Source organism: Myotis lucifugus, unplaced genomic scaffold (assembly GCF_000147115.1).
Source record: "Myotis lucifugus unplaced genomic scaffold, Myoluc2.0 scaffold_462, whole genome shotgun sequence".
Classification (NCBI taxonomy): domain Eukaryota; kingdom Metazoa; phylum Chordata; class Mammalia; order Chiroptera; family Vespertilionidae; genus Myotis; species Myotis lucifugus.
This window is the reverse complement of record NW_005871510.1, coordinates 684,615-695,747: the sequence shown is the minus strand read 5'-3', so window position 1 is coordinate 695,747 and position 11,133 is coordinate 684,615. Positions and strand designations below refer to the sequence as shown.

Here is an 11,133-nt window from a genome sequence, read left to right as displayed (position 1 = left end):
TGGAGGTGCCTAGGAGAGGCCAAGATGCAATCTGTGGTGGTCTACTGCTAGTGTCAGGTCTGGGACCACTTAGCAAGAGGTATGGGGCACGTTGAGGCCAGATGCTTTGGTGGTAGTGGCGGGGCGGGGGGGCGGGTGTTGTGAATCTTTGAAGGATTTTAGGAAAGTCTGTAGCATGATCCAAGACAGGCTTTTGTGTGGAAAATTCACTGGAAACAGTTTGGCTGGACCTGCAAGATGAGTGGGGCAACGTTTCAGAGAGTCACCAGGGCAGTTTATCCAGGTCGATGGAGACTCAGGTATGGCCACCTACAGGCTCTATGGGGAAAGGCTCAGCAAAGGAACAATGGCTTCTTCCAGCATTTCTGTCTGGGAAAAAGCTGCCCCTCTAGCTCTTGCCTTAAATCCAGACAATTCAGTTCTTCCCTCCTGGTGTCTTTTTAAAATATATATATATATATATTATTGAGTTTTTACAGAAAGGAAGGGAGAGTTAGAAACATCGATGAGAGAGAAACATCGATTAGCTGTCCCCTGCACATCTCCTATTGGGATGTGCCCGCAACCAAGGTACATGCCCTTGACTGGAATTGAATCTGGGATCTTTCAGTCTGCAGGCTGATGCTCCATTGACTGAGCCAAACGGGTCAGGGCCCTGGTGTCTTTTGAGCAGTGGAACTCAGATCAAGTGAGTTTGAGTAAGTGCATGCACAGGACCTTTAGGAGGAATATTTAGGACTCCAGCAGCCCTGTCTCACTCAGCCTCCATCCCCACTGGCTTTCACAGTCAGATGTTATGGGAACTTCTTTTCCCAGCGCTGGGAGCTCTTGCTCCTCAGGGGGGAACTTCTGTAGCTGATATAGCCCTCCTAATTTTTAACCACCACACAAGGGTGAGAGAACAGCTCATTGCGTATTTCCACCCCTTATCAGTCTCAATGTGGCTTCTTTTTTATATTCTTAGTTATAGGAATTTTTTTCAGCCAAATTTTAGGTGGTTCTCAATGATGGTTGTTCTATAGTATAGTTGCAATTTTAATGTGCTTGTGGGAGGATGCAAGTATAGCATTTACCTACTTCACCATCTTGACTGGAAGCCCTCAGGGTGGAAGTCTTAAAATTATAATATTTGTTTTATTTGAATAGCATTTGTCATTTCTCATCATGCTCTGACCCCTGCCATTAGAGAAAAATAAGATGTAATGTGATCACTGTAAAGAAGTATTAATTTTCATGTGTTTATGATAAGGTTAAATTTATACGGAAGTAAATGTGAACACAGAATATTTTGATGATAAAAGTCATAGACTAAATATATGGAGACAACAGAATTATATGTAACCTTCCTGTAAATAAAGTCTGGGTGTCCAGTGCTGTCAGTCTCATGTACTGTGCACATATTTGTACTATTTTAGGACTCAGTAACCTTTGAGGATGTGGCTGTGAACTTCACTCTGGAGGAGTGGGCTTTAATGGATACTCCACAGAAGAAACTCTACAGAGATGTGATGTGGGAAACCTTCAGGAACCTGGCCTCCTTAGGTATGGATGACAACTTTCTTCACCTTGTTAATTAGAGGACAAGTGTTTCTTGCCCATCAAAGTTGTTCTAATGTGTATAATGTGGGAAGGGAGGACACTGATAAATAAACTGGGTGTGGTCACAGCTCATCATAGAAATAGAATCTAATGATGTTTCTGTAATTTCTACTACTTTTGGAATAAATTTTCTGGGTCTGTATTTTAGGAAAGAATTGGAAAAACCATGACATTGAAGATCTGTACAGAAACCAGAGGAGAAAACGAACGTGAGTCACACTCAATAGAAAACACTGTTTTACATGAGAAACCTGTCATGCTATGAAATTTTAAAAAGAAACAAACAAAAAACCCTGCTTCAAATTTGACCTCTCAGAAAATTTACACCAAATTACTTTCTTATGTATGACAAAGGCATTCAGTATTTGAAAACTAGTTCAAATGAAGAACAGCGTTAATAAACCCTGTATATGAGTGTCACTGTTTGATAATAGCAAGGCTGAAGTCCTCTTGCACAGCATCCCATTTATTCAATTTAAGCCATTTAAATAAGGCAGAAAACCTACTTTTTTGCTATAAATCATAGAAATATAGTTCAAATATTCTAATAAATATAAAATCATAAGTAAATCATGAAGAATATGCTTCTTCTTTTTTCCAGAAGTCCTGTGGTAGAGAGAATCTGTGATGGGAAAGTGGGTTGTCAGTGTGAAGACAACTTCATCCCTATTTCAGATCTCAATCTGAATGAGAAATCGCTTGGAGTAAAGCCATGTAAATATAGTGTGTGTGGGGAATCCTCCATACAACATTCGTCTCATAATGGAAACGTCAGATGTCACACTGAACATAAGCCATGTAACTATCAGAAATATGGAGAGAAGCCATATAAACGTTATCTCCAGTGTATTAAAAAACATGAAAGGAATCACAATGGAGAGAAACCTTTTGCACATAATATATGTGGTGAAGCCTTCAGTCCCAGCTATGTTGAAGTAGATGAAAAAACTCATACTGGGGAAAAACTTTTTAAATATAAGGAATGCAGGGTAGCATTTAGTGATCTCTCAATCCTTCCAGCACACATGACCATTCACACTGGAGATGAACTTTATAAACGTAAGGAAAATGAGAAAGCATCCATTTCTCCCCGTTTATATCAAATACCTGGAAGGAGTCACACTGGAGAGAAATCCTATGAATGTAAGCAATGTGGTAAAGCTTACAGAGATCACAGTTCCTTCAAAACACACGAAAGAAGTCACTCTGGAGAGAAACCCTATGAATGTAAGCAATGTGGTAAAGCCTACAGAGATCGCAGTTCCTTCAAAACACATGAAAGAAGTCACTCTGGAGAGAAACCCTATGAATGTAAGCAATGTGGTAAAGCCTACAGAGATCGCAGTTCCTTCAAAACACATGAAAGAAGTCACTCTGGAGAGAAACCCTATGAATGTAAGCAATGTGGTAAAGCCTACAGAGATCACAGTTCCTTCAAAACACATGAAAGAAGTCACTCTGGAGAGAAACCCTATGAATGTAAAACATGTAGGAAAGCATTCGCTTGTCTCAGTTACCTTCGAAAACATGAAAAGATGCACACAGGAGAGAAACCCTATGAATGTAAGCAATGTGGCAAAGCCTTCAAATATTGCAGTTCCTTACAGTCTCACAAAATGAGTCACACAGGAGAGAAATGCTATGAATGTATGGGATGTGGTAAAGCTTACAGTGGTCGCACTGCCTTAAAAACACACCAAAGAATTCACACAGAAGAGAAACCCTATAAATGTAAGGACTGTGGATCAGCCTTTAGATATTACAGTTCTTTGCAAATACATGAAAGATCTCACACTGGAGAGAAACCCTATGAATGTAAAACATGTGGAAAAGAGTTCAATTATCTTAATAATTTTCGAAGACATGAAAGAGTTCACACAGGAGAGAAACTCTATGAATGTAAGCAATGTGGTAAATGTTACAGCGATCACACTTCCTTCAAAACACACGAAAGAAGTCACATGGGAGAAAAGCCCTATGAATGTAAAACATGTAGTAAAGCATTTGGTAGTCCCAATTATCTTCGAAAACATAAAAGGAATCACACTGAAGAGAAACCTTATGAATGTAGATGACATAGTAAAGCCAGATATTACACTACCTTAGAGTCACATGAGTGGATTTACATAGCAGAGAAACACTATGACTGTAAGCAATGTGGTAAAGGTTATAACAACCACACTTCATTAAAAACACAAAAGAAGTCACATTGGAGTAGAACCCTATGAATGTAAAACATGTGGAAAAGAGGTCACTTGTCTTAATTATCTTTGAAGACATGAAAGGACTCACACATGAGAAAAACACTATGAATGTAAGCAATGTGGTAAAGGTTATAGTGATCACACTTCCTTAAAAACACACGAAAGAAGTTACACTAGAGAAACATTATGAATGTAAAACATATGGAAGAGTTCAGTTGTCTTAATTATCTTAGAAAACATGAATGGACGCACACAGAAAAACCCTATCCACTGAGCCAAACCGGTCACGGCTGCACACAAACTATTGAACAGAAGTGAGCATGCACTAGCCCATCCTAAATTTTTTTTCTATGAGCCAAATGGTATCTATGCAAGCCCAATGTTTTTCCCCAGTGGAAACACCAAAAAGGAAAGGGAATGGATCTGTGAAGGCAACCATCCAGATATTAACTTGATTGTATGAAGTGACCTGTAGGGAGAGGGTATAATTTTGAGTAATGATCATAATTTAGTATAAAAGGAGATGTGGACCCAGCTGGTATGGCTTAGTGGTTGAGCAATGATCTGTGCAACGAGGTTGCCCGTTTGATTCTTAGTCAGGGCACATACACAGGTTGTGAGCACAATCCCCAGCGGGGAGCACGCAGGAGGCAGCCAATCAACGTTGATGTTTCTGTCTCATTGATGTTTCTATTCCTCTCCTTTCCAGTCTCTAAAAATCAATACATTTTAAATAATAGATATATAAGGAATGTGGGAAATTTTCAGATACACTATATCTGAATGTGGGGAAGACTTAAGTCATCCCAGGTCCTTCCAAGAGCATGAAAGGAATCACTGGATAATACCTTTGAACATAAACAATGTGAGAAGGGCTTCAATGTGCACACATCCTTACATGTGAAAAATCTCAGGGAAGAGAGATAAAATTACATGTGACATGAGAAAGCTTGATGGAAATTAATCCATGTAAAATGTTACAGAAAACTCAACATGAAAGAATTCATCTTAAGTTTGTATATACATAGTGTTTATCAAGCTTGTTTTGTAAAATGCATCATTGCAATATAGATTTATAACTTAAGAAATAAATATTGAGGTGAGATAACTGGGAGTTTTCTTTCAGCAATAGTACATAAAATTACTAGATAACGCTTTTTCCTTAAATGAATTAATATTTTCTTTCCATTTTGAAGCCTGTTAGATCCCTGGGTGAACTGAAGTGTATTTCTAATGTGCAATTAGATTAAATTTTTTATACTGTTTTATTTGTCCTGTGTGAAGGTGCTATTATAAAATGACAGTTTGGTATTTGTTGGGATTTTCCTATTGGCTTTGTACAGTTCCGGGTATCCTTAGTCCACTAATATAGTCTACCTTTTTTTTTTTTTTTTTTACTGAAGAAGCTCTTTTTCTGGGGTGACAGGAGTAAAATATTGAACACTTGGAATAACTTTTATATATGGCAAGTTCATGAAAGAATATAGTTTCATGGAAATTAATATTTTCACATTTGGGTCCTTACTCTTTATTCTGACTGATTATTTGTTGAATAGACTTTGATTTTAGAAAAGACATAAAAAGAAGAAGAGAGACCTGTAGAAGGAAAAAAAAATCTAGAGTTGGAGATATTCACTCCCCTGTCAGTAATGTTAGGACCTAGATTTTTTAGAATTCATCTCCTTTATGGTTCCATCTTAGGATTCACAAGTAGCCCCACTTGCATGAGATTGAAAAGGAGAAATGAGTAACACATCAGATTTTGAAACCACCACACAGGGAAGAGACAGTTGTATAAGATTTTTTAGTATGATCCTTTGCCCTTCCAATTAAGACTATCCTCATAACCACCACCAGTTATTTGATTTACACTTTCTTAGAGGTGTAGGTTTCCACTGATGTTTTCTCAAGATTCACATCAAAGATCCATCACTTTGGATTTTTCTGTAAGCCATCATGTGTCCATCTGGAAACTGATGTCTGAATCCCCTCTTCTCTAGATTACATCCGTATAAGATGTAATTTGTATAGGAAATATGCTGTTAATAGTGCTAGGATGTGTTCTTTATTGACCATGACATCTACAATGTTTCAGCCAAAAAGGACCTGGGAGTTTGTTTCTCTGCTGCATGTGCAGTGGCTGCCTTAACCTGGTCCTTCCATGTGAGAATCTGCCTCTTCCTCCTGTCAGGAAGACTGGGTGTTTCCTGTTACTTGAAGCTGAGTGAATCCCTCAGTATGTTTCCAGTTATGTTTGATTGTATGTGATTAAAAGTTTGTGCATTGTGCCTGGCCAATGTGGCTCAGTGGTTGAGCGTCAGCCTATGAACCAGGAAGACACATGCCTGGGTTGTGGGCTCAACCCCCAGTAGGGGGTGTGCAGGAGGCAGCCCATCAGTGATTCTCATCATTGATGTTTATCTCTCCCTCTCCCTCTCCCTTCCTCTCTGAAATCAATAATTTTTTTTAAAAAAATTTAAGTATGTGCATTTTTTTGTCAAAATAGCACTTTTGTAGTTTCATAGGAATATTTTATTAACCATTTTCTAAGCTGTTGTATGTCACCAAATAATTGTTCTTAATTTCCTGAGGGGATATATGAAAATGTCCCCTTATAATTATGAATATCTAGATAAACTGCAAATCTCTTCTTTAATTATTGTATCATGTGCATTCAAGTTCAGGTAATTTTATTTTGGTAAATTGCTTTCCTGCCCTCTGAAGTCTCAAGCCACAACCTACCCCCTTTCTCCTTCGTTCAAGATGACTTGTAAGCCTTACTGCTTGATAAGTCTTGGGATCTCATATTCTTAGGGATGCCCATATGTACATACATAATAAATTTGGTCACTTTCTGCTGTTAAAAAAGAAGTTCAGGTAATTTTTCCTCAAACATATTTTACTTTAAATTCTTTTATAATTACAATTTTGTCATGAAAGTCTCATTGATTTTTTAAATATTTTTTAATTGATTTCAGAATGGAAGGGAAAGGGAAAGAGAGAGAGAAACAATGATGAGAGAGAATCATTGATTGACTGCCTCCTGCACGCCCACACTAGGGATCGAGCCCACAACCTGGGCATGTGCCCTGACAGGGAATTGAACCATGACCTCCTGGTTCATAGGTTGATGCTCAACCACTGAGCCATGCCAGCTGAGCTTAACTTACATTTTATTTTTTTATTTTAAAAAAAATCTTTATTGTTGAAAGTATTACATAGGCCCTCCATTTACCCCCATTAACCTCTTCTAGCTCACTCCTGTCCTCACCACTCCATTGTCTGTGTCCATGGGTTATGCAAATATGCATACAAGTTCATTGGTTGATGTCTCCCCACCCACCCTCCCCTGCCTTCCCTCTGGGGTTCAACAGTCTGTTCATGCTTCTAGGACTCTGGGTCTATTTTTGATAATCAGTTTATTTGGTTCGTTAGATTCTATATGAGGGGGAGGCCTGGTGGAATGGGGAAGTTGAACCTTAGTTCTGATAAAACAGCCTCTCTTCCACTTACTGGCTTCAGCATAGGAGAAGAGCAGGAAAATGCCTAGGCCAGGAAGCTTCATTTTATGGCTTTTTTTTTTTTGGTCCCCCAGACTGTAGGGCAGCGGTTCTCAACCTGTGGGTTGCAACCCCTTTGGGGGTTGAACGACCCTTTCACAGGGGTCGCCTAAGACCATCGGAAAACACATATATAATTACATATTGTTTTTGTTATTAATCACTATGCTTTAATTATGTTCAATTTGTAACAATGAAATTGGGGGTCACCACGACATGAGGAACTGTATTAAAGGGTCGCCGCATTAGGAAGGTTGAGAACCACTGCAGTGTAGGGTCACTTGAATGAGGCAAAGGGCCCCTACTATTAGTGGAAAAGAGACACTCCTTCAGCACAAGTTTTCACTGGTGTGATGGTGCTGTTGGACATGCTTTTTCCTGCCATGTGTTACGCCGGGAAACCCATTACCAGGGTGGTTGATGCTGAAGTCAGAGCCCTCAGGGCCTGTGATAGACCCTCAGGGTTGTCACAGGATCGTCAGTCTGAGGCCAGGTCATGAGGGCTGTCATAGCCAAACTCCTGCACACCCAAAGGGTATTTGCTCCACATCTGTGGTCTGCTGTTGCCTCTTTCCTCTTCACTGAGGCTGTTGTATTCGTCAGAGCCTCTGGAATCTTCATCTCCGTCACTGCTCGCCTCCTCAGGGTACTCATGGCGCCAATTATTCTCACTATTCCCATCATCTTCATCTTCATGAATGTCCTGCATTTGTTGGTCATCATTCACCTGCACATCAGCTCCCACTCCTGGCTGTAGGGCTGCATGGAGAGGATATTCTCAATCCATCCTGGAGTGGCCGTCTCCAAGTAGTACATGTCATACACACAGTCATCCTTCTGTTCCTCCCGGTGCCCGACACTTGCCCATCCTCAGATATAGTCAATCGCCCACGGATCAACTCGACAGAATTGCAAAGGATCGCATCTGGGTCAGGTACTTTGCAGGAGGCGGCGGCAGCAGCGGCCTCTGGGTCTCCGTGGACCAGATCCAACAGCTGGAAGCCTGCGTCACCGACTCCAGGCCATCCGAGGGAATGCCCGAGGATCGGCGGCTAGAGACTACCCTGTAGCGGCCCTCCTGCTGGATCTTCCGAGCCCATGCGCGGTGGTCGCGCGGTGGTCGTGGCGGATACCCTGCTGGCTGCCCCGGGATGGGCGCAGAGCAGCCCGCAGGAGCGGCTGGACCGGCTCCTCCTGGGAGCGCACTGTAGCCACCAACTGGAAGACATTATCCTCTGCTGCTCTCTCCAGACCCTCAGGGGACGTCTTCTGGCGGCATCGCTCCAGAGGCATTTGCAAGCAAGGACCAGAGATTCGGCTGCGCTTCTGCTTCACACGGAGTACAGCCCTCCCACCAGCCTCCGTAGCGCTGTCACGAAGCAGCCCACCACCGATATTTTAATTACACAAACCCAATGTTTGAACAACCCGAAAAAAACTCACTCAAATCCAGTATTTATGTGTAAAGAAGAGAAGAAAATTGTCATTTTACTAGTTCAACCAGAAAATCCCAAATATCTATTCCTTTCAGGGGAAAAAAAAAGAGTTAATTATTATTTCCAGGGCAAGTTTCTTGTATAAGTAATGAGTCATACTTGAACACTTCAAGGTGTTTTTTAAATATATATGTATTTTAGTGTAATTTTATTGACTTAAGAGAGGAAAGAAGGAGCTCTAACCGGTTTGGCTCAGTGGATAGAGCATCAGCCTGCACACTGAAGGGTCCCAGGTTCGATTCTGGTCAAGGGCATGTACCTTGGTTGCGGGCACATCCCCAGTAGGGAGTGTACAGGAGGCAGCTGAATTGATGTTTCTCTCTCATCAATGTTTCTAACTCTCTATCCCTCTCCCTTCCTCTCTGTAAAAAATCAATAAAATATATTTTTTAAAACAAGAGAGAGAGGAAGGGAAGAGAGACAGCAACATCACTGATAGGAGAGAATCATTGATTGGCTGGCTTCCTGCACACCCCCCATTGGGGATGGAGCCCTGATAGGCAATCGAGCTGTGACCTCCTGGTTCATAGGTCAATGCTCAATCACTGAGCCACACTGGCCAGGCAAAACCAAGTTTAGACCCTAAAATTTCACTTGAGATTACCCAAAAGTAAAAAACAGTCCTCAGAAACTTACTATGTAGGCACAGGGAGAAAAGAAAAATGAGAAAGGAATTTTTATCAAAAGCAATGTAATACTGGAATTTCTTATCTCAAAGTCACTTCTTCCCTGCCTTTTTGTAACTATTTTACACTATCTTTCAAGTTGTATTAATTACATGCATTTTACCTTAGTAACAAACGAAGACAAGGGGGCCCTTTATGGGGGGAGGGTGGGACTGGAGGTGCCCACTGGTCCCCATGGCTGTTGCAGAGCCCCAGCCTGGGAAGGAGAAGCCCTTTAAGTGCCTAGTAATCTTAGATGTTGAGAATGTTCCCTGTGCACAGGACTTGGGATTATAGGGTTTGTTAGGATCAGTTGAGGCTGACCTTGGACATTTTTTTTAGCTAGTAGAATCAGAAGATCATGTGATGTTGGAGTAGAAGAGTTTATCTTGGTGACTTTAGGATACTCGTTCCATTGTAGGTATAATTATGCAAAGGTAAGAATCCAGGAAAGAATCACCAGAGAAGGAATTAAAAATAAGATTTTATATGAAAGTACCCACCTTGATCCTGAAAGATAACAAGCCAACAGCAACAGCAGCAACTGAGTAGTCTCAGCATAGAGACTCAAATACAACTAACTCACGTCGGTGTGAACAAAGTTGAGATCAACTATGTAAAACATCGTATGTACTAATAGAAGGCTTTTAATCAAGTGAATAAAGTATCTGTAAGTTGTAAAAAGAAGGAAAGGAAAGAGAAAGAAAGGAAGAAAGAAAGAAGAAGGAAAGAAAGAAGAAGGGAAGAGAGAAAAGTCATTACAAGCATACATTGAATATACTGTGAGTTAGGTTCCAGACCATCACAACAAAGTGAGTATCACAGTAAAACAATGCTAATCTTACTCATGGAGGATATTGCTAACTGGACAGAACAGCTAGGCAGTGTCCAAGAAAGAATGTCCATGCAAAGATTTTCTAAGATGATGTCTGAGCCCAGGAATGATCAATAAAAATATATAAAATATTGAGCCCGAAACCTGAGCATGTGCCCTGACCGGGAATCGAACCTTGACCTCCTGGTTCATAGGTTGATGCTCAACCACTAAGCCATGCTGGCCAGGCCATTTATATTTAAAGAGAATCTTTTTCTGGCCTGGAGGTGACACCTTCCTTCTCCTGCAGTTTCTTTGTGAACTCAAGGGCACCAGTGCACACAGGAAATTTCCGATTCTGTCTCAAGATGGAGCAAGTACAGCTATGAGGCTGGGCAAGGCCAGATCACCCTGACAATGGTCGAGGAGGCAATGGAAAGAAATGATGCTGATGCACATGATGGAGGATGTCCCCAGGCAGAACCCACTTGGAATGTTCTTTTATGTTTCAGAACCACAGTCCAGAGATCTGTCCAATGAGACTGGGTGTTTATTTTCCATACTTCCAAATCTTTAAAATAAATGCTGAGATTGTTATCTATGGTAGCTCATGCTTTCCCCACAAGATAGAAGAATTTGGTTGATTCTCTCACTACTACCTCAAACGTCATGGTACTATTTCAGTCAGGCCATGAAGAAAAAAGTAGTTTAAGTACAAACACATATATTGATGTCCTGCCACTTAAAGGTACTTCATGCTTTAGACCACAAAAAGAATGAATTTCCTCCTAATAT

At 40.8% G+C, this 11,133-nt stretch overlaps 1 protein-coding gene and 1 pseudogene across 1 annotated transcript; one reads left to right on the top strand and one right to left on the bottom strand.

The window, feature by feature from the left end:
* The first annotated feature begins 287 nt into the window (after positions 1 to 287).
* On the top strand, positions 288 to 3,674 carry LOC102432998 (zinc finger protein 709-like). Its single transcript, XM_023744407.1, has 4 exons — positions 288 to 299; positions 1,416 to 1,542; positions 1,748 to 1,808; positions 2,201 to 3,674. The coding sequence occupies exons 1-4, from the start codon at positions 288 to 290 to the stop codon at positions 3,672 to 3,674; spliced, it is 1,674 nt and encodes a 557-aa protein (XP_023600175.1).
* A 4,167-nt stretch (positions 3,675 to 7,841) lies between these two features.
* On the bottom strand, positions 7,842 to 8,656 carry LOC102432679 (annotated as a pseudogene).
* Between the last annotated feature and the right edge of the window lie 2,477 nt (positions 8,657 to 11,133).